We start from the raw sequence: 26,736 nt of genomic DNA on the forward strand, positions 1-26,736 counted from the left end.
AAATCAGCAATCAGCAACAGCAAATCTGATCCAATGGCAATGGGTGTCGTCAGATTGACAGTTGTCTAGCCCAATGGTGTTAGGGAAGGAGGGGGGGGGGGGGTGCCATCACAAGCCACCCCTTTAGACATGCCCCTGCTCTCCCTCCCCCTCTCCTTCTGTCTCTTTCCATCTTTCCGTCTGTACCCTCTCTCTCCCCAGGCAGTAATTGCAGGTGACAGCTGGAAATTCCTCCTTTTGTGCGAGAGTGGCAAACACCCAAAACAAGAAGGGGAAAAGTAATTATGTCCACAAAGCTTAAGTACTCCTGTGAACAATGCTCGAGTTTATCGGGGCCTCGACTGCGGCAGATTTAATAATAAAACCATAAATACAACAGTGTATAAAAGAGTAAAAGAGTGTTATTCAGTTTGACATCAATAGACTTAGATTTAGTTGGGAGGTGGAATAGATCATTTTATCCATACACATATTAGACGACCCAATTCGAGACTGTGTAATTAAAATTAAATGTATCTCTGCCCTTGGTGCTCTTGCAAACTAGCTTCTGTCATACACATGGAACCCACTGTAATATAATAGTGATATAGTACATTTATATATACCAGTTGAGAAGTACAACAAAGATGATTTTGTGGCTGTCGCATTAGGGGAGGATTCAAAGCCCTGAACAATAAAAAGAATAGCCAAATAATTGTTGTCAATTTTGGTGTGCAGCTATTGCTGAAGCCAGCATGTTTATGTTCAAGGGATGTCCAATGAATCGCTGCCAGACTGGTGCGGGACCTCGTGTTGAAACCTGGATACACCCACCATAGCTGGGCTCCCTGCCCCCACAACAGACCACCTCGCCCGGGTTAACGATGGCTAGCAGGCACGGTCCACTTCCAACGAGGCTCCGCCGTGCCAGCTGTACCGAGATCATGGCCACGCCCCAAACCCGCCGAGCCAAAGTGAATTCTGGGTTTACGAGGTGGCTGGCACGTAAGAAATGTAAAAATGTGCGCGTCCTCTTACTGAATTACTGATTTCTCGCCGTAGGTACATTGCGAAAAATGTGATGATTCTGAGAACGACCATCTGGGTTGTCATGATATGGGAATGAACCCGATTTCTGAGAGTTACGGTCGACGCTCCAAGTGAAGCCCATTGTAAGCACTGCAGTTAAACCTCGGCATAGTGAAATACTACACAAAACAGGGCCATGTCTATCACCCGTGGACATTTTAGAACGACGTCAAAGGGTTTTCTGCTGTTGACTTCCTTCAACGTATCAAAAATCACACTGGAAGTATGCTTAGTGTGATTTTTGAATGTCTTAAACTGTGGATCTCAGCGGGGGGTCCGCCTTTGACAAGAAGCCCCCTTTTCTTCATCTGCCCGGGTCAGCTTGTCGGACGGAGGGGGGGGGGGGGGATCCTGGCAGGTAAGCCATGTTTAGATGCAACCATGTGTACTCCACTCCCCTCCACAAATACACCCATCTTTGTCATGAAGTCCCCGGTTTGAGTTCCCTGTCGGAGATCCCTTTGTGTCTTCCCTTAGTGGTGTAGTGGCTCCGTCGGTGCCACTCATTGTGCTCATTGTGGGCGCATTGTAGGTGGCCCACAATGGGCCGTTGACACCGTAAAGGACGGCCTTTTGCCAGGGCTGAGGGATGCAGTGGAGCACAAAGGAGGGAGATACGCCTGCACAGCGGCAGATACACGCACACACACACACACACACACACACACACACACACACACACACACACACACACACACACACACACACACACACACACACACACACACATGAACGCATATATACACACACATGCATGAATGCAATAGCCAACACACACACATGAACACATTGATGCACACACAGATGTGCGCGCACACACACACACACACACACACACACAAATACAATAGCCAACACACACACATGAACACATAGATGCACACACGCGCAAGTGTACACACACACTCTAACAGGAAAGGTCAGCTCCTTTCAAAACTTTTCTAATACGATCAGAGCAATGCTCGGTCATCTGTCAATACTGACTGATTCTCATTATATTTACCTACGCACGTGAAACGCAGATGCGTGAGTGTCAATTAACAACCAATTAAATCTGAGGTCCTGCCAGAAAAATCACGGGAATAAATGAAATAAATTTGCCAGGTACCTTGGAAAACGCACGTTGGGATATTGATTTGGACTCATTTAAATTAATTCTGGTGATTGGTTTGGACCGTTCTAATCAAAATGTTTATGAGCAACAAAATAATTTGGACATACACTTAATAGGCTAATAGCAACCTGCCACCATTGTAATTGTTATGTGATCACCTTCAATACAAAGCTAATGAAAACGCATCATTAGCATACAATGAAAAATGCTCGGCATCACTTCAACTGACAATTATGCACACCAATTGCACTCCTGTTCAAACCAGAACGCTTTCAAGCTGTGCAAAAACACAAGCAAGGTGCACAGTACTGAGTCAAAATCATGCTTTTATGTCTGTTTATCTGTAAAATGTGAACAAAATGTTGTAGCTGTATAAAACAATCTCTGAATGTGTAGTACTGTGACGTGGTTGTAAATTCAAATATGTGAAATTCATGTACGTGAAAAAAAAACAATGGTTGTCATCCAAAAAGTACAAATTATGCCACAAATTTAAAGAACTAGAACACAACTCCAACACATGAAACACACGCACGCACTCTACCCCATAAGTGTAGCGACATGCTAACACTCAACATGCTAACACGCCCGTAGCTCCCCATCGTGACGCGTTGAAACCGACACCTGTAGCGCACAACGCAAACCCAATCCATCCTCAGTGGGGACGGGGGGCGTCCCCATCCAACCCACGAGTGTAGCGACGTGCTAACGTGCCCTGTAGCCACCCAAACTCCCCACCGTGACGCGCTGAAACCGTCACGCAGCGCGCTAAAACACAAACCTAATCCATCCTCACCCCCCCTCTCCCGCTCTCCCCGTTGGCGTTGGGTTGGGGGCGTCGGTCGGCGTTGGCCCCCGTGATCCCTCACGGTGACAGGGCCCCCCCGTCAGAGGCCATTACCTGCGCGATGAGTCCCTTGCGGCTGCGGCGGGCGTGGTGGAAGCGCTTGAGGAACAGCGCCAGGAACTGCCTCCTGATGAGCGCGGCGCCGCCGACCACCGCCGACCCCTTCCCGTCCGTAACGCCGGCCCTCTTTGGATCTGGGACGAGACGGGAGGGGGAGGAGAGGGGGAGAGGCGAGAGGGGGAGGGTTGTGTCGTTTGTCACGCACGCATGGGTTCAGGGACGACGGGAGGGACGTGGCCAATGGGGCGCTGCGACCACCGTGCAGGCGCGGTGGTTTCACGTCCCCGTTTCCTCGGCGTGCGTTATCTATGCTTGCTTTGGAAGCCATTTATTCATGTTTGTCATATTTGTAGGAATTATCTTTACATGCTGACAGCGATCCATGAATCAAATGCGCCGGATGGGGGGGAAAAAAAGGGAATCCGGTTTCCGTGGCTGTCGCTGAGCCGGTCGAATCGTTTCGTCTGGCCCGAATGAAAATGATTGGATGGCTTACCTGTCTGTCTACCTACCTACTTACCTACCTACCCACTCACTGCCTTCATTGAGCTTGACCACAGACTTCCACAATGCTAGGTGGACCTGATGCTAAAGCTAGTCATTCATGGATTGCTGTCAGGATGTACATTTCTACCAATATGACAAAGTAGTTTTGAGGGAGGATTTAGTCCCTTACAAGACAAGAATTATCGGAAATAGGGTCCAGGCTTAAAGAAGTTTTTCTTTAAGGGATATTCTTGAACACTTTTGAATGTTTGATGCGCAATATCGTGTTGAATTAAATGTATGTATTCTGTCCTTCAATGCCGTTCCTTTGAGGTACGTTAGGTAAATGTTTTATTTTTCTTAAACAATCCTTGTCAAAGTGAAATCCATTCAACATACAAAAGATAACACAAGGACACAATTGACACTGGAAAGAAATATGAACCTGAAACTAACTGAAGGCTGTAACAAACAACAAAACAAGTTAAACAACAAACTCATTCTAGCAAACATTCAACAAAACCATCACAAAAAATACATACCTTCAACTTTATTATTGCCGTGTCCCTTAGAATCTGCAAGAGCAAAAACAGACAATCGTTGGATTAAAACACATAGCTGTCAAAGTTTATTTCAAACAAGGACGTTGTGCTAAGTTAATCATTAATATACAAATATGGTCATTCTAAACTTACCAGGGGCCTTTTCTGAATCTTTTGGGATCGTGCCGTTTCCATTTGACTTGTTCTGTTCATCTTTTTCTGTGTGAGGACAGAAATAATTACTATCTTTATGAATAAAACCATATTCATTCAGTTTGGGCAAATTGTACTCAATTGGTTTTCATCAAGGTGCAACTCTTTTCAGATACTTTTCAGAAAATATTGGAGAAGGACATGAGGAAAATCAATCAAGTGTAGCAATCAGAGAAAGTGTTCTACCTTGTGTTTCCACGTCCACTCCAGTGTCCTCGGCCACTTTCAGGAAAATCTGCCGGAATGAACACATCACATTTCCTCAAGCGACCGGTTGGATTTTGTTTTTCGACATTTTATATCAGCCGACGTTCAGGCCAGCCTCTCGGAAAGGAAAACGACACCTCCACCACACGGAGGTGGCTCCGTTCCTAAGTACAGATGGGCCCGTCAACACGTCCTGGTTCTCAGAGCTCCAAGACTCCTAACTGGATTACGATGCGAGACATCACAGATGGATGAAGTAATCCTCCTCACTGGGGAACTCTGGTGTATCACCGCTACCCTTTTTTAATAGAGCCGGCAGGCCGCGAAGGGGGGGGGGGGGGGGGGGCGGCGTGGAAAGACGTGCGCACACAGGCATGCGCGCACGCACACATGCACACACACACACACACAAACACAACCTAACATACACTCACAAGTGCAGACACAAGCGTGCGCACACTCATACACACACACACACACACACACACACCCCCACACAAGTGTGTAGACACACATACACCCACCCAAGTGTGTGCACACACAAACACACACCCAAGCGCGCACACACACACACACACACACACACACACACACACAAGGGGGCACAAACACACCCACACACAAGGGGGCACATGCAAACACACACACACACACACACACACACACAAGGGGGCACACACACACACACACACACACACACACACACACACACACACACAGGGTTTACTGGCTGACGGTGTGCAGCCCAGTTGTATACGGTCCATCGCTCCACTTTGAGAGCTGTTGTGTGTTCATGACCCCGATAGGAGGCAACAGGGGGGACTGAAGGATGAGAAGAGATATGACAAATAATAACAAATACGACAAGACGGAGCAGGAGGAGAGCAGAGGAGAGTGGACCTGTAGGGACCCCTGAGGAAGGCGCCTCACTCCTACGCACTCCTCAATGTTTCCAAAGACGAATCACTGAGCTGCTTTGGAGGAAAGTGTCTGCCAAGCCACTGAATCACACTGATGGAGATTTCCATGCAAGTCTACCTGTTGGCATCCATCCCTAAGTGGGATTTTATTATTGTTATCGATAAATTTACAATAATGGAAAAATATGATGTTCTAAATGTTTTGCAATAAAATATAGAATGATGGCTTTTTCTTATTAAAGTTTTTACGTGTCGCTTTGTGCGTTCCATCATGTTTTCCATTGACGTTTTGTGTTTATGTGTGTAAAATAATAGATATGTGCTAAATTGTGCTAAATAAACACACAGGGGAGCATAAGCAGCGTTGCTAACTGTGTCTTCCCCGCTGGCCCTGGCCGTCCTGTAGTGATAATCGTGCATAAAGGGGGCGTGGCCCTGGCCGTCCTGTAGTGATAATCGTTCATAAAGGGGGCGTGGTCCTGGCCGTCCTGTAGTGATAATCGTTCATAAAGGGGGCGTGGCCCTGGCCGTCCTGTAGTGATAATCATGCATAAAGGTGGCGTGGTCCTGGCCGTCCTGTAGTGATAATCGTGCATAAAGGTGGCGTGGTCCTGGCCTTCCTGACTAGTGATAGTCATGCATAAAGGGGGGCGTGGCCCTCTTTGCTCCGCCCCTGCATGTGTAATAACCCCGTCATTTGTATACAAGGCGTTCCCGCAAAAGCTCTCGCATACAACCCAGCGCTCCACCTTAAATCAAAGGTGGGGATTTCGATGCCACTGCTCTCTGTCCGGTGTCCGGGGTCCCCCTACCTCCTCCAGGGTGGTGTCTGTCCCCCTACCTCCTCCAGGGTGGTGTCTGTCGCCCTACCTCCTCCAGGGTGGTGTCTGTCCCCCTACCTCCTCCAGGGTGGCGTCTGTCCCCCTACCTCCTCCAGGGTGGTGTCTGTCGCCCTACCTCCTCCAGGGTGGTGTCTGTCACCCTACCTCCTCCAGGGTGGTGTCTGTCGCCCCCTACCTCCTCCAGGGTGGTGCACGGGTCCCCCTACCTCCTCCAGGGTGGTGTCGGAGATGCCGTAGCTGGTGAGGCCGAGCGCGGCCATCTCCAGGTCCAGGTCCTTGAAGAGCGTGGCGAAGGAGCCGTCCTTGGCGCCGGCGTAGGGCAGGATGAAGGTCACCTCCTGGCCGATGCTCTCCAGGTAGACGGCGCCGGGGACGTGCCGCCGCACCAGGCCGCCCACCGCCGCCACGTCTGGGGGGACCGGGGGGGGGGAGGAGAGGGTTAGGGGGGGCACACACAGGGGGTCGTGGGGCGTGGCACATAATGCAGTGAGCCACGCTGGGGTCGAGGGCTGATTATGGTTTCATTGTCGACGCAACGCAAGGGTGTTTACGGAGCCGCTACGTCCTTGCGGACCCTCCTTGCGTCCAACGCAAGGCCCGGATGTGCGCCTCCCAGAAATGTTAAGAATTTATAATAATAAATAGGGGCACCGGCATGAATTGATGTTCATAACACAAGAAACAATTCACATTACACATCTGATCTGATATACATAACCCCTACATCTGAACTGGCATAAAAAAAAAACCTTGCTGGATCTCTTTTGTTTCATGTTCATGCTACGTTTGTGTCCATCTCTTCCCCTGCATTTCATTAATTTGTTACTAGAGCGTTTTTTTGTGACTTGTTTCAACTTTGATTCTGAATCATTTGAAAGCACCGACAGCCATCGGGCCACGACTCAACAAATCCACATGTGGATTTGTTTTTCGCTCTCTCTCTCTCGCTTGGATAAATCAATTGTCCTCGGCGCGAGAGGTGAGAAGTTACACAGCAGAGGGCTTACGATATTAATGAACGCCATGATTCCAAAAGGTTATCGACTCGCACAGCGATATTCGCATGCAGCATGGGGCTGCCATAAGCACATGGCTGGCTGTGTACCAACACAACGGCTTTAGACAGGAAGAGGCTGCAAGCAAATGAGAGAATTTATTACAGCTTAATTAATTCATGCGTGAGGATTTGCCGATTGACTATTAGCTGTATTTGTAATTCCTTCTACCTGATTCGAGTGGAAAGTCTCACCAGCTAATATAATCAGTTACCAGGGAGTCATTTACATTTAATAATATCTACAATTACATCCCTTGTTTAAATAACAAAGCCTTCTACAACATTGCCGGCAGGCTAGGCTATGTTTGGCCTACGGGAAGCTACTTTTGGCAAGCTAAGAGTGGTTTTAAATAAAGGAGACCATTAGCAGAAAACCGGCAGGTATTTCTTCTGGCACATTATATGTTCATCGTCCACAGAAGGGCACTTGATTAGTCATGCCTTGTTCTGCAAACCGCTGGACACAGAGAAAATGAAAGGATAGGGAATTAAAGGATATTGTTTAACGGTCAGAAAGGCTCCAGAAAGCACCCTATAATATACACGCCCGGCGACACCAGACGTGTCATTACATCGAAGCGGTCGTGCAGACGTTCCTCCACCCTTGTTTCAAGCACTGCATTCAAAAATTCCGGAGAAAGAAATTAAGGTCTGGTCTATTCAAACTTCGTGAACATTTTCATTTTCATAAAATGAACGGGCTTGGCCTGGCCTTGCCCCGACGCACAGATCGCCACAGGTAGAGCGGGGAGATTAAAACGCAAAACGTGTTGAGGAAAGGGCAGAGAAACCACATTCCACCGTTAACCGACGAAATAACGACAAGATATTTCATCAACCCACCTCAAGAGTCGGCTCCCCATAATAATGTTTCCACGGTGTGGTAGAAATGACGCAATCCTCCTCTACTTACCAGTAGAGAATATAATAGTTGAATGTTTACACAAACAAACACACACACACAGTGAAAAAGCCGCCGCATATCCCCGCATTACGAGTCTGGGCGTGATGCGGTCGTTCATCTGAACCTCGTCTGAACAGTGAATCACATCAGACAGACCTAATCATCTGGCCTCAGTTGTGTCGCCGCAACGCCGAGGGGGAATCAATCCAAAGACTAATCCACCCGTTGATTATCGATCGAGAACCTCCATATTGGTAATCACTATGGCTTAACCAGGCAGAGCCCAGACCCCCCCCCCCCCCCCCCACCGCCGCCCCTCGCTGTCCGTTCTTTATGAAGAAGTAAACGCTGTGGCTTCAAGCATCCAGCCATGCTATTAGTGTAGAAATCGGTGTGTGTGTGTGTGTGTGTGTGTGTGTGTGTGTGTGTGTGTGTGTGTGTGTGTGCGCGCGCGTGTTCACGTTTCGACGGGCTAATAAAGAAAAATGTGCTGTCACTGGAATCAAAATTGCATTTCTCTTATTTTATTTTCTCTTACATTGAGAAATCATGTGCTCCATTATCAAAACGAATAGGGCTTTGATTCCAGTGTTTGTACTTTCTCCTTCCCAAGGGAGCAAGCCAGCAGGTAGTGGGGGTGGGGGGGGGGGGGGGGGGGGGGGGGGGGATGAGGCACTGCTCCGCTAACTCTCTGGTAGGGTTGCGTCAAGGGGGCCGAATGGCATTTTGCCATTCATAAGATCGCTCCCGCAGTCTAACTGTATGAGCTGCCATGGTTCAGCAGAGATGACGTAGTCGGAAAAATAACCCAACCCAACGAAAAAGCCTGTAACTCAGGGGTAATATGCATATGCAAGTACTGCACAACGAAAATACCCCTTCTTTCCGCAGCCAGGGACGCAAAACCATAATATATATATATATATATATATATATATATATATTCTTGTGTAAAGTTCAAAGCAGCAGACCACATTCAAGTATGGAAGCTGGAGGCAAAATTAATCATCTGAATTGTTGGTTTTGAAAGAAGGATGATATGATTTATGATTTGTGATCATATGTTTTTTTCCACCCACGTCGGGAAATACCCTTTGCCATGTAATTTTAATGGTTATGTGATCTATTTTATTATTTTTTTGCTATATAAACAGGATTTTTTTTACCTGTACGGGTAAGGCAAGTGCATTCATAAGAAGCCTTTCATTTGCACAATGACACGCTATATATATACTTTAGTGAGTACTTATAACAGTAAATAGCAGTGAATAAGCAGACTGAATGGTATTGTTGAGGCTAGTTTCAAGGATGCTACTACTAAACAATTTCCTGGGGTCATTGCGTTGCTTTGACAGGGAACCATACCTGAGCCTTTAGGCTTTCTGCCTCCGTAGCCTAGCCAACATACTTGCTGGTATGAACGTACCTGGGGTGATGTCAGGTTGTTGATAAGACACACGTGCGAGTACCGCAATTCTTTTTCATTTGACATATTCGACGTGAGGTTTTTGTGTCTTCATGGACAGAGCGGTGAAGAAAGCCCTGTGCACGAGACACAGCATGACACACGACAAAGAACCGGTGGTTCAGAACCAAACGCGTCTCGTGTCGGTTCTTTACCTGATGGATCGGCGTCGTTGATCCAGGTCTGGCTCCCGATGCCGTCGTCAGGACTGCTGCGCCCGGATCGGGACTCTTTCTCCTGCGGACGGCAACCAGGGTCACACCAGATTAGAATAATTCTTTGTTACGCTGGTGTTCCTGTGCCGTGTTCCAGCACAACCTTTAGATTTGCCTTTGCTTTAAGCCTCGTACACACGGAGACGGATTTAAGTTTCGCTGGCTTCTCGCTCGACTGAGTCTTGCCGTTTGGGTGCGGCGGTTAGCGTCGGGTGTTTCAACAAAAGGGAACTTACATTGCACTCGGGGCGCGGAAGAAAAGGGGCTTCCGGCTGTTCTTAAGTTTGCATTATCGTTTGAGTTCTGTTGTATCTGTGTTGTGAAACTGCGGCGCTACTTTTTCGCTTAAAGCTCGCTGAACGGGAATTGAATGACTCCAGACTTTTAGGGAGTCTCAGACAAAGGTGTGCCGTACCGGGATTGGGGTTTTCATTCCCTAAAAAGTATGTGCTTTAAACCTTTTCCGTCTTTACTTCATTCAACATTTCAATAGTTATTACACCAAAAATAATCCTAGACGAACGGTGACTGCTGCCATTGACTGAAAGCTACGCGTGTGCAGCAAACCTTGGCTAGTAAGATTGAGAATCACCACCCCCCCCATCGCAACAATTAGTCTCATCCAACACGTAGGTGTGTGTCAATGCCCAGGCTGGGGCGGCCTGCACACGGATCATTACAGAGGAAGCCATGTTCAATAATGGGCTACCGAAAGGTTATGAGCTGCAATGCAGCCGCAATCTAGCTATTATTACTATCTCTGTATCAAGCGGTAGATCTGCCTCTGCTACAAGTTATTATGTAGATCAATCATTTTGATGTTTGGGGATACAATTACTCAGTGTTTCACAAATGGGATTCTTTGCGTGACTTAAAAACAAAGGAATGGTGAAAAAATGTCATTCGCTTTCGACATAATACATAAGTGCAGTCAAAACAATTGTACGTTTTTTTGTGTTTTAAAGAGTGCGCAGAGTCCTCGTCTATAGCCCCGCCAAACCTCAAGGCCTGTTCAAAGTCAACTGCCACTTTGTAGCGAGCAGACGTCAGACGTCTGAGAGTGAGCCAATCAACAACGTCGGAATATCGTCAACTTACGTCAAGCTTCCTTCAAGCTTCCTTCAGAGGCAAATCAGAAAGCAACGGTTAAACCTCTGTCATATCCCGCGCACACACACACACACTCACACACACACCCACACACACAGCTGTTAACTCTGATAGTTTACGATTTGGATAAATCCTGTCTTTTACGGGGGATAAAAAATAAAATAAACTATTCCACACAGCCAAGGATTTAGAGACCGGCGAGGCGAACATATTTTGCGCGGCGCCGCTCGCAAACTCCAACATGCTCATGAGTTCTTTAACCGCCAGAACGCCCCGTGATGCAGAATATCTCTGCCTGCAGAGGAGCACCAAACTGGGCATGTTTGTTAGGGCGACACAGGGCAACTCCTGGAACGCTACTCTTATCAAAACGAGTGCATGTGCAGCCCTTTGTGCTATTGAGTACATCATTAGAAGCTTTTCCACCAGAGGATTGCCGTTAGATTCATGTCATTAAGGAGCAGCTAGGAGCTCAACTAGCTCGACGACGCCCTACATGAGACCGTGGACCTCAGGGATCAAACACAGAACCTTTCAGCAGGCAATCAAACCCCGTCGAACTACTAGGCTACCCTTTCTCCCTGTATTCAGGCTGGATAAAAACACATTTACATTTAGGGCTTTCAGCAGACGCTTTCATCAACAGCGACTCACAACGGCTCATACACGCGTTCACACTATGAGTCCACCGCGCAGGGCGACAGCCAGCTCGTCAGGAGCAGTCAGGGCGAGGGCGTCTCGCTCAGGGGACACCACCTCCACACTCTAGCTAGCTAGGGGGAGCCGGGGATCGAACCAGCGACCTTCCGGTTACCAGCAAACCCGCTTGCTACTGCCTGCTAGCTAGCCCCGACCCACATGCACGTTAGCATGCACCGCGCGGACCGCTGACCTCGGTGGCGTGCGGCCGTTGCCCGCGCTGCGCGGCCACGTGCTGGTTCCCGCCGCGCACCAGCGTCAGGTAGTAGCCCCGCCCGAACACCTTCTTCAGGAACAGGGAGGAGCCGCTGCAGCGCATCTTGCCGTGGGAGATGATGGCGATGCGGTCGCCCAGGATGTCCGCCTCGTCCATGTGGTGCGTGGACAGGATGATGGTGCGGCCTGGGTGGAGGAAGGGGTGGGGAGAGAGAGAGAGAGAGAGAGAGAGAGAGAGAGAGAGAGAGAGAGAGAGAGAGAGAGAGGAAAACAGGGAGACAGTGGGGGATGAGGGAAGGGGAGGGAGAGAGGGGGGAGGCAGAGAGCGAGATAGATAGATAGATAGATAGATAGATAGAGAGAGAGAGGGATAAAGGTGAAACAGCAGAATTAAACGGTGCAGTCGGTACCTGCCATGTGTGTGTGTGTGTGTCGGGTGTCAGCGGCGGTGACATTGAGCGTGGATGCAGACTAACAGCAGAACAGCGACTACAGGAACACAAACCAGGAGCGCTAAGCGGCCCTGTTTGTTTCTGAGAGGGACTGTCATGTGACGGGCGAGGGGGCCCGGCGGTGGAGAAAGGAACGCCGCGCCGCCAAATTGTTCCGGCGCCGGCCGGCGTCACACAACCTGCCTCGGCGTGGTGATCGTTTATCTCCTCAAAGTCCGACTCCACCGCCTCACTCAAGTGCCGAGGCGGATCCTCATAGACACCGGCATCACAACAACCCGATGCAAGCACACACACACACACACACAGGCACGCACGCACACACACACACAGGCGCGCACGCGCACACAGGCATGCACGTACACACAAGCATGCACGCGCGCACAGGCACGCACGCGCACACAGGCATGCACGTACACACAAGCATGCACGCGCACACAGGCATGCACGCGCACACAGGCACGCACACACACCCTCGTGCACACACACACACACATACGCATGCACGCAGGCAGGCACACACACACACACACACGCACGCACGCACACACCCTCGTGCACACACACACACACACACACACACACACACACATACACATGCACGCACGCAGGCAGGCAGGTACACACACACACAGGCACACACGCACACACACAAAGGCATGCATACACACACACACACACACACACAATTCAAGTTCAGCTCCAAAACGCCTTTCTTTTGGTGTTATTTTTTTGTGTGCGCCACAGAAATCCCATTTTGTTTTGTTGTCTTCGAATCCAATTAACATACCATACCGAGTGGGACGGAATCATGCGAGAACTAACACAAACACAGCCGGGGCCCTGTTATGTCACGTAGCTTCGGCTAGCAGTAATTAACACGAGGAGCAACAAGGAAACAGAACATGGTAGGAGACCATGGGAATAACATCCATACTTAGGTAGCGTGTCACGGTCAACGCCTGACGCTACGCATGTTTTTAAAAGCCCACGGGGAACCCAAGAGAGGCCATTGTTAAAATTGTGTACGTATATATATATATATATATATATATACAGTATATATATATATTATTGTCCTTCCTACTCCTTCCCTCGGAGAGCGAGAGCACAAGAGCGAGGGGAGAGAGAAAAGAGAAAAGATAAAAGAAAGTTTGACTTTGAACTGTGCGGCTTGCCAGAGGTTTGATTTGGCAGAGTAGGCTCGTTTTATATGCTTAGCTCAAACCCAGCCAATGATTTTCCCTGGGATTCGTAGTCCTTGTGTTCTTTTTTTTCTTTTTCCCAGAGCAGGAGTAAATAAAAAACACACGGCGCCGCGCCTGTGCCAGGAAGAAGCCGGCGTGTGTCAACTTGGAAGGGGAACAGCCCGCAAAGGCGTCGTGATTTATTTTGTGTTCTGGGGGCAATGCGGAATGAAGGGAAATTGAGATGAGAGAGATTCAGGTAAATTGGCAGCGTGTCTTGGCAGCTATTTTTTGGTCCGATTGGGAGACGTTGAGAAATTGAAACATGCAGCGGCAGCAGTGGTGGATGGGCAGTTTTGGCAGTTGTTTGACGGTGGTTGTCAAGCGTCGATGGGAATTATGTTGCCAAGCTTTGTGATGAAATGTCCACTGAATTTGAAAAAAGGCGACAAAGAATGACAGATTAATGATGTTGAGTGCAGTGCGAAACAATTAACAGAAAGAATGCTTTAAATTATGGTTTAATGACCAAACGAAAGGGTAGGCAATTTAAAATCTTTAGTTATTTATTATTTGTTAACAAAATAGTGCATACAAAGTTATTTAAAAAGTATTCAAATTAGATATTTGTCAGATAGTTATATTTCATAAAGCTTCTATTTTCTCAAAAAAAGGTTAAAAACCCCAATTATAACTGATGCTCGGTCATCTTCAGGAAATGAATAACAGTCAGGAAAATCAGTTTTCCTTTCAATTCCCATTGAATGCGGCTGTTTTGATGGTAAACACCTCAATGAGTAGCCTAATCGGTTAAACAAAGATGTTAGCCGTTGCTATGATTACCATTTACACCTCTTTACCAATCAAGCCCACACTTTTATATCCCCCAAAAGGTTTTCTTAATTCTGCCCTTGACTCCAGCTCCCATAAGCAACAAGGTGTGCTGCATCCACACATCATCAGCGGGCAACCCACAATAAGGACGCATGAGGCGGCAGTGGCTCAGGAGGTAGAGCAGGTTGACTTGTAACCTGAAGGTTGCTAGTTCGATCCCCGGCTCCTCCAAGCTCCTCCTCCGAGTGTCGAGGTGTCCCTGAGCGAGACGCCCTCACCCTGACTGCTCCCGACGAGCTGGCTGCCGCCTTGCATGGTTGACGCCGCTGTCAGTGTGTGAATGTGTGTATGAATGTTAGGGAATAATTTTAAAGCGCTTTGAGCAGCCACTGGTTAGAAAGGCACATTTGGTTTACCATGCATGCAATACCACGCGTAGCCTCTAGATGGAGTCGTCTAATCCAAACGCTGTTGGTGTTTGGCTCTCCTTTTAAACCCTTCATAGCGCCACGCCGACAGCATGAATAATATTGACACTGTCTCGCAAAGCCTTGTATTTAAACGTGGGGTTATCATGCTTCATTTCCATAAGAAACATTTAAACTGTTCCCGCCAGAGAAGAGGCCTCCGGCCGTGTGACTGAATGCCGCCCCGATGCCGTTTCTGATGAGGTCAAGCACCTTGAGAAGTAATCGCTTAAATGTTTTAGAGAAGAAGCTAGTCTGTGACCGGCCTGAAGGCGTTTTATCTGTGAGCTGTAAGTGTCGGCTGTTGCTACCATCACTGGGCCATTGTGACACACTTGATTGATACAGACTGTTTGAATTCCGTGAATCCCCCGATTGGGTCAACAATATTGTCATTGATTGTATTTGCATTCGCTGCCTGCCAATATAAAGGTAAATATAGGTATTTCCTTCACAGGTCTTTCATGCTTTGTTCCGTTTGCTTCCAATTTTCCAATCATTTCAACCTAAACATTGAGGTGTCCGATGTGGCATCGTTGAGAATCGCATTACATTCAGACACGATGATAGCAAAACCAATTCTTTCGCTTAAAAAGCGATCAAACTCACCAGACTACAAAATGACCAAAGTTTTAATCTCCTCCTCCTCCTCCATTCAATTCCCACCAGCACACCTCCGTGAAGACCGACCTCATAATTCCCCGGCAAAAATAATCATCTATTTGATTCGGTTCAAAGCAAAAATAAATGGCGTGGCGTTGAAGGCGAGCCCGTATGAAAGGGCTTTGAGGCGGCCTAGTGTGTGGGTGTCCTCATTACAAAAGACGAATCTTCCCATCGCCGTGGAAAGCCTTGATTAGAGAGCGCGGCGGGCTAATGACAACGGGAGGGCGGAAAGCTGCTCAATGCACATTAAACATTTAGACATCTGCTGGGTGACTGTTATTAGAACGTCAAGAGTCTTGTTTACAGCCGCATCTGTGCAAAATAAAGTGAAAGAGGGCCCAAAAGTTACGATGAAAACACGACTCAAAGAACCGGTGACTAATGAGACGTTTGCTGTTTCCGAACTTTTCACCTGCTTTTCTTTTCTTTTTCTCTTTGTCGATTTGATTTTGCGGCTTGTTTATGACAAAAGTTTGATGATTTTAATGCTTGAATTCATCCATTCTTTTTGTGCAGTCGTGAACGATGAAAAGTGGTCCTCCGATCCCATCAGCTCTTTGTAAAGGCCCCATCATCGTCAAACGGCTGTTTAACGAGATCGGAGGACGACGAGGGTCGGCCAAACTAATTTAAGATGTTTCAAATAAAAAAATGTAAAAAAAAGTGTCAGATAGGTAATGAAGGTCTAATGAAACCTTTTAATAACAACATTTTGTAAAGCTTCTATCGTTTATCAAAGAAAAATCCGGAATAAAATCCCAATTAAACATAGGTCATTGGTTATAAAGAAAGTGATCCTCTGATCCCATCAGCTCTTTGCAAACTCCCAATTTTCATCAAAGGGCCGTTCAACGGCGGGAGACCAGAGGACAATGGGTCCCCCTCCAGGCAGAGCGTTCTCCCCCCCCCCCCCCCCCCCCCGGTGACCGTACCTTGCTTGTACTTCAGCAGCAGCTCCCAGATCCCGCGGCGGGCGTACGGGTCCACCCCCGCCGTGGGCTCGTCCAGGATCACGACTTTGGAGCCGCCGACGAAGGCGATGGCTACCGACAGCTTCCTCTGCATCCCTCCTGGGGGGGTGCGGTGGGGGGTGGGGGGGGGGGGGGATAGTGGGGGGGCAGATAGAGGTGTTACAGGGGTGTGTCGGGGGCTGTCGTCGTGTCCTATGGAGACTGATTGCAGGAAATCGGTGAGCAAAACACATCCTCGTCTTCTTTTTCGGCGAGCGATGGAGGGATGGATGGTTGGACGGATGCAGACAGACGGATAAATAAACTGGAAACACAGACATAGGGACAGATGGAACACACACACACACACACACACATACAAATGCAGACACACAGACAGACGGAACACACACATAAACGCACACACACAGACACACGGACAGACGGAACACACACACACACACACACAGACACAAACGCACAGACAGACATGCGGACAGATGGAACACACACAGACACATGCAAACGCACACACAGACGCGCACGAACAAACACATATTGACAGACGGAACACACAAACATAAACCCACACACAGACACACAGACAGACGGAACCCACACACACACAAACGCACACACAAACGCACACACACACACACACACACACACCACACACACACACACACACACACACACACACACACACACACACACACACACACACACACACACACACACACACACACACACACACGGGGATATACAGTAAATCCCTTGTACAAGTGGACTGAACATGTGTTTTCGGTTAATAAGTTACCGATGCACTCTGCATGGACACAATGCCTGACGCCAGGGCCTATAAATACCTTCAGCCCCCCTCTCACCTGCACCTGCAGCAGCCATCGGTCAGCCCAGCGCTACGACTGCTGCTGCTTCTGCTGCTCAGAATGGGACCGACGTCGCGCTAATATGGCGGAAATGTCAGCGCAGATTAAACTTGGACGCCATATTTCAGTGCGTCCGTCCCGTCCGCCCCCCACCCCCCCCCCCCCCCCCCCCCCCCCTTCATAAGCAACCCGTGACGGAGGGTGATTCATCAGGCGGGGCGGGGCCCCCCCGCTGGAGGCCCCCACAGACAGTGAATTACGTCCTCCTGACATTCCGAGACAGTGTGTGCCATTCGAGAGCGTGCACACGCGCACGCACACGCACAGACACACGCAAGCATACACACACACGCACGCACACGCACACACACACACACACACACACACACACACACAAGCATACACCCACGCAGACAGGCAGGCAGGTGAGCAAATTTGTCACGTCCGTTTCATATTGAATACAATTTAATATTTCCCCTGTGATATTGGGGCAATATGCTTGCAACAGTCACGCTTGTGTGTGTGTGTGTGTGTGTGTGTGTGTGTGTGTGTGTGTGTGTGTGTGTGGACTTGCGTGCGTGCATGAGTGTGCCTGTGTCTGTTTGTGTGTGTGCACAGACACCATGGTGTGTGCATGTGTGTACTTGAGCCTGCTTGTCTGTGTGTGTGCGTGTGTGCGTGTGTGTGTGTGTCAGACCTGACAGGTTCTTAGACAGGTCCTTGCGTTTGTGCGGCAGGCCCACGTCGTCGATCATCTGGTCCATCTCCGCGGCAACCTGCGCCCGACTCAGACCCTTCAGCCGGCCGTAGAAGTAGATGTGCTCCTCCACCGTCAGGCTGAGAGAGAGAGAGAGAGAGAGAGAGAGAGACAGAGACAGAGAGAGAGAGAGAGAGAGAGAGTGAGCGAAACAGAGAGCGCGAGAGAGAGAGAGAGAAAGACAGAGTGAGCGAGACAGAGGCAGAGACAGAGAGAGAGAGAGAGAGAGAGAGAGAGAGTGAGCGAAACAGAGAGCGCGAGAGAGAGAGAGAGAAAGACAGAGTGAGCGAGACAGAGGCAGAGACAGAGAGAGAGAGAGAGAGAGCCTTTGTCAGCCCTAAACCCTCACTCAGCCGGACCCTCACCAGGACCACTGGTCTTGCCGTGGGCCAACACCAGACCTCCATGACCACGACCTTTTTCCTAATTCATTCATACATCTCTCCCACCCCCCTTCCCCCTCAAGAGTTCACTCAAATATCCGCACCCTCCCAGGAAAAAAAACCTGGAAATCCGACATCCCAAACTGTCACGATGAACGTGGGAGAATATAAATGTGGGAGGGGGTGGGCATTTGAACTTTAAAAGATTGGAAATGGTTTTCACTTGAATTAGCCTCCCCCCATTCAGCCCGGCTGCAGTGCCGTGGGAAATCGAATGGATTGAAATGTCTCCATGTGCGCATGAATATTTCAGCCCACCGACTCCCCCCCACCGACCCCCCCCCCACCCCCCCACTTAATACAGACGAGGGCGCTCTGTACCGGGATAAATATTAATGAGAGTAATCTGCCGAAGGTGCCCCGGCCCCGTTATTACGCGGCCGGGACGAAGCGCGTCGGGGTGGAGCTAATCAGCGCGTCGGACGTGGGAAGGAGAGATGGAAAACGGGAGGGAAAACACGGAAAAATAAATAAATAAACGGGGGGGGGGAAGGCGGCAGGAAACACCGGTGGCGCGGTGAATATGGATTGCACGCTTGAAAAACGCCCGCTGATTACCTGAACAGATGCCCTTCCCTGCCCCCTTTTTCTCTGGTTTCCTCCGCTGTTCAGCACACCGGTGGAGAACACGAGGCCGCATTGATTGGAGATTGGAGATTGATTGGGCGACCAATCAAGAGCCAGCGTAGCCCTAACGAGGAGATCCGGGAGGGCGTTGTCCCTCCGTCCGGCGTGGCCCTAACGAGGCGACGGGGAGGGCGTTGTCCCTCCGTCCGGCGTGGCCCTAACGAGGTGACGGGGAGGGCGTTGTCCCTCCGTCCGGCATGGCCCTAACGAGGTGACGGGGAGGGCGTTGTCCCTCCGTCCGGTGTGGCCCTAACGAGGTGACGGGGAGGGCGTTGTCTCTGCGTCCGGTGTGGCCCTAACGAGGTGACGGGGAGGGCGTTGTCCCTCCGTCCGGCGTGGCCCTAACGAGGAGACAGGGAGGGTGTTGTCCCTCTGTCCGGCGTGGCCCTAACGAGGTGACGGGGAGGGCGTTGTCTCTGCGTCCGTGTGTCTGTCTTTATGCGTTATGATTGGGCTCTCCATGTTTATTTCGGGGGCCCTTTATATGCAGGGGGACGGGTCCCCCTTCAAGTGCGACGACTTTTAACGACACTCCTGGCCCGGCGGAGACCAGATGTGACTCCGAGGCAGGCCCCCCCAAACCCCCCCCCCGCCCCACGACACTCGGATTTGCAGCACGATGTGTATTTTTGTGAATATAATAGCGAAGCGCAACACAAAATATATATGTAATTTGAATGATTTATTTTTTGCATTTTTATGCTACTGGGCCACTGGGCGCACCAAACACAAAATATTAATGTGGGAACGTAGAGGGCTCACTCGTTGAACAGGACGTTGTGTTGCGGACACATGCCCAGGTGCTTGCGGATGGCGTCCATGTCTGTGTGGATATCCAGGCCGTGGATGAGGGCGGTGCCTGAGGTGGGCGGGAACAGTCCGGTCAGGATGGACCTATGGTGGGGCGGGAGTATAGAGGAGGAAGTCCCATAAAAAGATCGCCAATATGCGTGGTCGTTAATGAAGACCCCAGCTGCAGCAAATAATCGTTACAAATAAATGTTTCCATTCTTTGGAGACCAGAGTGACAACGACTACTTACAAAGTTGATCCTTCGGAGTATAACGAGTTAACAAAGTATGTTTCATGTTAAGAAATATTACCTTGAATAAAGTCTTCAAGTATCGCATGCAGGGTTTTTCTGAAGTCCATCATGTCATATAAAACACATCTCAGTGAAACACTGAGCGGTGCTTTGGAAAACCTAACGGCCGTGAAATACTGGTTGTTCAGCGCTTACAATGCATGATCCAAACCCATTTTTTAATGAAACAGATGGTTATTTTCCAGCCGCTTCAGCATCCAAACAGAGTACTCAGTAAAAAAATGGAAGTAAACTGAGGCCGACAAAAGAAAGACAGACAACCAAAGGGAGAACACACAGAACAAACAATCAAACAGAGGACTGGCGAGTAATACGCAATCCCGCGCTACTTGCATGGTGGTGGTTTTCCCCGCTCCGTTGTGACCCAGGAACGACGTGATTTGGTTCTCGTAGAAGTCCACGCTGAGGCCGTCCACTGCCAGCTTCTTCCCCGTCTTGTAGATCTTCACAAGGTTCTGAATGGAGACCCCGGCCTTCATGTCTGGGGGGGGCTTCTCAAGGTAACCTTCAGAGAACAAGGGAACGTAAGGAAACATACTCTTTCATACACAGAACCTCCTCTGCTAGTGAAAGGCTGAATAATACCATAGGTCTGTGGTTCTCAAACCTTTTCTACTAGTGTACCCCCTTCGAAGATACTTTTTGAGTACCCTCGTCACCTCAACATAAATTATGTATGTGTGTTCTATTTGGCAGTGTAAACATGAACATTATAAGGGTGAAAATACTCACAATCTAGTGGGAAACATGGGCATGTGCTTCATCCAACTGTTGGCTAGTTTATTATTTATTAAATACTTTTTAAACTTTTCAAGGACACATACAACATGAGTTCCCTTATACTGATGGATGTTTTGAATGCTGTCTCTTAAATCCCAGACTGCCTAATGAAAGAGTTGGAGGTTACATTGAGACTGAGAAGTTTTTAATTAAAATGATCATGTTGTTACACTCGCAAATATAATTGAATTAATCCTCCTCGTAATTACCGATCATAAATTCTGTATTTTAACTGTGCATTCTTTAATTCATAAAAATGACAGTTTTCCCATCCCTTTTCGTTTGTCTTCGACTTATAAACATAAAGCATAAGTGGGCCGTATTAAACCGTATACCTTATTTAAAATCGAAAAAACAAATACACGACAGCATGTACTTTTTTTATTAGCGGGAATAAATGTTGCGGGATCATAAAGTGACATTAAAACTGTCACTACCCACATTGTTAACAATACAACCACACAATCCTGGGAGTAACCAGCCCTCCCCCAGCCCGCTGGCCCCGTGTTCATTAGAAACTCTCCCGGTGACACCTCTCTCCCATTATGCCTCACCTCGCCTGCTATCGGCCCGCCGCAGCCAATAAGGTGTTAGCGTCGGTTTGCAGCGCCGCCGCCGCCGCCCCCACCTGACATATTAACGCTACCGCTAACTAATTAGGAGCTCTGTATCCCCCCCCTCCCCCCCGCTCTGACAAACGATGACCCGTGGAGAATTCAGCGATAAAAACACACGTGTTTCACGGTTTATTCTCAGTTCGGGGTATTCTCTCCAAATGCCAGTCAAACATGGCCGCCATTGGCAGTTGGCAGGGGTTTCTTTTGGTTCCCTGATTCGGCGGTTGGTCGCTTATCAACCAGCAGACGAAGACAATAACACCCCCTTTCCACCAACGCAAACCCGGTACTGGTGCTGGGCTGGTGCTTGTGCTGGTTCAGTGCTGGTTCTACACACCAACACACCCAAGAACCAGCTGGATGTTCCACAGACGAGCAGAGCTAGAGTAGAGCCAAAGCGTCAATGCGTCAGAGCGTACGACCCCGTTGTCCTAGCAACGCGCCAGGACGTTATAACTAACGTGTAAAAAATACGCGAACCCAGTTCTAGACGTCACTGGTTCTTGTTTCTGGAAATTCTTTTTTTTTTTTTGTAGAATGAGCGTGTCAGGGCGTTAAAATTAACACGTTGAAATGACTCCGCTACAATGAACGCTAACCCGGTACTAGACGTCACCGGTTGGTGCTGAGTTGGAAACCTGTTTGTCTGGCCCGGAGCCAGGATTATTTATGTGGCAAAGCCAAGAACCGGTTCGAGGCACTGGCACCGAGCCAGCACTGGAACCTTGTTGGTGGAAAAGGGGAATGAGAGAACACAGAGAGAGCAGCCGCGAGGCCGGTGGCTACCGTTGTGGACCCCGGGGTCGGTGATCAGATCCGGGTGTACTGCGCTCGCCGTGGCGGCGGTCCCACACCAATAAGACCTGGTGACCAGGAAGTACCACGGCTTGGGGATCCCGTACTGGCCTGCGATTAAAGAGGGTACACACACACACACACACACACACACAGTGTCATATACAAGGTTTAATTAGAACAACAGTCACGATGATGGTAATAACGTGGAGGACGAGGGGCCCCTGCTCAGAGAGGGGCCCGGCCTGGCGGAGAGGTCCTCCGATGATTGTATTAATTATCGTCGGATTGGAATACGTTATTAAGAGCCCGACTTTGCTTGGATTGCGGACTGCGTGGTACTTATTAATGTCGGCCTCCGATCCCGTCAGACCGACAACAACATCAGTGATTGCTTAATTATATAAAATTAAAAAAATTAATTGATGATCATACATTAAATGTAATTACATAAAAATAACAAAGACTTCCACTCTTACTTCTCATACTCTGCACAACAACAACTCTGACAAGTGAGTTTTTATAAACAAGGTTATGCAGCACTAGAGTTCACCGAGTCTCTGCACAGCCTCCCCCCTTACCCCCTATTTGGGGGAATGTAGCATCTTTTCCTCGCTATCTTATTGTATACGGGGAAGGGGTTAACATAGCAATTGTTAGTGCTTTGCACTTGGTTCTATGAACATCCTTACTGTACCGACAGCGATATACTGTTTCTCCGTCTTCTGACAAATGTACTCGTATGTGTAAAGGCTTAGTTATGGTTCTACGTCGACGCAATGCAAGGGGGTTTAGAGACCCGTTACGTCCTTGCGGACCCTCCTTGCCGCTTTGGATAAAAGCGTTTGCTAAACATAAACGTAAACGTCAAAAGTATCTATATTAGTATCTTCTCCAATATTATTCACACGCTTCGATCGTTCACCGTCCTGACTCGTCAGACGACGGCGTGTTGAACAGAATCACACGACCGGCGGTTACCTGGGAAGACATTCTCGATGTAGCAGGTGATGCTCCAGTACAGCAGCGCGTCCAGCAGCATCATGACGATGGACACCAGGAAGCTGTAGCGCGTGCCCTCCTCCGGGCTCTGGGCTATGTTGGACCACTGGATGCCCAGGCCCTGCTCCTCGTACTTGGAGAGGTTCTCGCAGCCGTAGCCGAAGGCCACGCACGACAGCAGGCTCTGGGGGGGGGGGGGGGAGGAGAGGCGACAGTTGATTGAGTTTGATGTCTCGGGGACGAGAAACGTTTCGTGTTGGGAGTCGACTCGTCGGGCACGTGTCGGGGGATTACGGCCGCTGTAGATCACGTTGGCCGGGGGTTTTGAGTACCATATGTAGGATGAATTGTGTAAGCGCGTACTGTGAGAGATATCCTAATCGTGAGCGGAGGAGAACCCCGGAGAAACGCCTTGAGCATTGAATGGCTTTTTGTTTGAGAGTTGAGGATTCTCTCTCTGCGGGAAGACCAAACTTCCCCTCTCTCTTTCCCTTCTCTCTCTCGCTCTCTCGCCCTCTCTCTCCCTCCCTCGCTAGGTGCCTCTAGAGGGCAAACACCGGGATGCAATTCATGTGATGCAAACAGAGATCGGTGGGCTGTTTCGTCGTACAGTAGGAAATGGCAGACGATTCCTCTCTCCTCCCCCCCCCCCCCCCCCCTCCCCTCGACGCAACAGCATCTGCCGCCAACCTATCGCTCTCCACCGCCATGCTGCTTGCCAGCTGTTTCATCACCCCTCATTTGCTCACAGCGTTTTAACTCCGGCAGATGCCACAGTCATTTACAGGAGCCGGTGAGAGTTAGAGGTATGTGCTACGGTGCAATGTTGGGGGGGGGAGGGGGGGGGGGGGGGATACCTGTGGGCATAGAATGCAGGCCGCCAGGGTCAACAGTCACCGCGCGGTTAGCTGCGATCTGTGATGCAATGATAGTGCCATGTGACAATCCCCTAGCTTGTTATGCGTTGCTAGGCCACAGCGTCGAGAGTCGAAAGCGTTATGTGCTACGATGAAATGGTGGCACCCCCAGAAACAGGCCTACTGGGTTAGCATGGCTAGGGCATGAGCATGCTTCGGGCTAAGAGCTAGCATTATGTACCATCGATAGGGCCACGCAGAGCAGGTTTCTTGCTATATGTGGACTATGCGGCTGCATAGGGCCCCGCTGCCCCCCCCCCCCCCCCCCCCCCCCAAAAAAAGTTGTTGTTTTTTTCATCCATTTTTTATAGGGCTTATGATAAATATAAAAGAAATAGCTGAAAATGAATATAAAAGATGAACTTAGTTTCTGCCAAGTTCAAGGCACATTTGCACAATGATCTGGTCTCAGCAGATACCTTGACTCTGTTGGTTGTTATGTCATATTTGGAAGCTCAATCTGTAAATTTTTCCCAAAAAAATCTTACCAGGAGTAACCATTTAAAGGGTTATTTTTCAAAATTTTCTTCCGGGGGGCCACAGCACCACTGCTACAAAAAAATCTAGGGGAAACACTGAAGTAAGTTTAGTTATTTATTTTTTACTGTTTTGGAATGGTGGGTTAAAGTTTTTTTTAATGTTATGCCACCTCAAAGTTTACATTAAACATTTTTCAAGAACATACTGTATCTGTTGCCTTTATTAATGTACTCTAGCCTGCTTTCCTCTTAAAATGTAACAGACTTCTGCATCATCACAGAATATATGAAAAAGATCTCTACCTCAGAATTTGAAAAAATAGGGGCCCCCAAATAGTATCTTGCATATGGCCCTCAAACAGCTAGAAACGGCCCTGTGGCCAAGTGACAATCCACTAGCTTGCTATGCCTTGCTAGGCCGCAGCATGAGAGTCGATAGTGTTATGGTGGCACCCCCAGAAACAGGCTTACTGGGTTAGCTTGTTTTGCATTGCTAGCGTGTGAGTATGCTTAGGGCTGAGAGCTAGCATAATGTACCCTGAAGCAACGATAGGGTCGCCATGAATGCTATATGATATACATGGTGGATCAAGAGCCTCGTGTACGATGACGCTATGGTGGGGGCGACATGTGGCTTAGGAGGTAAAGCGGGTTGGCTGGCAACCAGAAGGTTGCTAGTTCGATCCCCGGCTCCTCCTAGCTGAGTGTCTAGGTGTCCCTGAGCAAGACGCCTCACCCTAACTGCTCCCGACGAGCTGGCTGTTGACTCCGCCGTCGGTGTGTGAATGTGTGCATGAATGGGTGAATCTTGTAGGCAATATTGTAAAGCACTTTGAGTAGCCACTGGCCACTGCGCACAGCGCTATATAAATGCAGTCCATTTACCATGATGCTGGCATGAACACCTAGCTAGTTTAACCTCGCTCGGGCAAGACATCCGTGAACCCTTTTAGTGGCCGCAGAGTAAAGGCATGTCAAAGTTGTCTCCGTCCACCGCCGCGAGTATTCTCCCACTGCTGCCGAGGCATGTCCGGTGTGTGAATCATTCCTGACCCCTCGCCCAAAGGCCCGGCCGAAACATTGGGAGGTGACGCGCTGACCTTGACAAACACTCCCTGTCCAAACCCCCTGACGACAAGTGTGTTACGGGGGCAATTTGAGGCACGCTCGCCTCTGAGGTGAAGGCGCTCGCTGTGTCCGCCAGAACTCAGGGGAAACTTGTCAAAGTTTGGAGCACAGACTCACAGGAGAGCAAAAAAAGTGAAGGGAAAAAGACTATAAGTTTGGTTTGACATAGATTTGATATGTGTTATGTGTGCTAACTGTAGGCTATAAGCAGTGTATTGGTACTTTGTTCCTTATTCACGGGGCAACACTTAGATGATATACTAACTGGCAGTGGTTTGGTTCAGTTATCCCAAACTTTTCTCCTTTTCCTTTATAAATGTGAGTTTTCACGGCTTAATTACCAGAGACAGTGCAGAGCACGGAGAGATCTATGTGCCTTCGTAGCTTCCAGATCCATCTGAGCTGTGTGCTTTCCCTCTCCCCAAATTAAGCGTAGCGATGAGTTGGAAAGCGCCGCTTGTCAGGGAAACATTGTTCATGCTAATTAGAGAGCGAGCCCATCAATCTGAGAGAGAGAGAGAATATATAGTGCAGCCGAGAGGGGAAGTCGAGGCAGTGGGGGGTTTGTGGAGGAAGTGTTGAGATTAAAACGTTAAGAGAAACCACAGTCCTTCACATGGACTATAAAAAGAAGGTTAGAGACAGAGGGAGACAGAGAGAGCGAGAGAGGGGGGGGGA

At 49.0% G+C, this 26,736-nt stretch overlaps 1 protein-coding gene across 1 annotated transcript in view; it reads right to left on the reverse strand.

The window, feature by feature from the left end:
• Positions 1 to 26,736, reverse strand: part of LOC311368740 (phospholipid-transporting ATPase ABCA1) — a gene marked incomplete at both ends in the record, with an annotated part of 125,842 nt that overhangs the window by 73,167 nt on the left and 25,939 nt on the right. Inside the window, 13 exons of the mRNA XM_084487525.1 lie at positions 3,084 to 3,223; positions 4,118 to 4,150; positions 4,271 to 4,336; positions 4,517 to 4,565; positions 6,506 to 6,708; positions 9,881 to 9,962; positions 11,943 to 12,151; positions 16,504 to 16,641; positions 18,106 to 18,245; positions 19,998 to 20,129; positions 20,674 to 20,845; positions 22,524 to 22,643; positions 23,514 to 23,718. Of these exons, the coding sequence (XP_084343651.1) occupies positions 3,084 to 3,223; positions 4,118 to 4,150; positions 4,271 to 4,336; positions 4,517 to 4,565; positions 6,506 to 6,708; positions 9,881 to 9,962; positions 11,943 to 12,151; positions 16,504 to 16,641; positions 18,106 to 18,245; positions 19,998 to 20,129; positions 20,674 to 20,845; positions 22,524 to 22,643; positions 23,514 to 23,718 (1,689 nt within the window). The remainder of the gene's footprint in view (positions 1 to 3,083; positions 3,224 to 4,117; positions 4,151 to 4,270; positions 4,337 to 4,516; positions 4,566 to 6,505; positions 6,709 to 9,880; positions 9,963 to 11,942; positions 12,152 to 16,503; positions 16,642 to 18,105; positions 18,246 to 19,997; positions 20,130 to 20,673; positions 20,846 to 22,523; positions 22,644 to 23,513; positions 23,719 to 26,736) is intronic.

This window comes from Micromesistius poutassou, assembly GCF_964030765.1.
Source record: "Micromesistius poutassou genome assembly, chromosome: 23".
In the NCBI taxonomy this organism is placed as follows: Eukaryota; Metazoa; Chordata; class Actinopteri; order Gadiformes; family Gadidae; genus Micromesistius; species Micromesistius poutassou.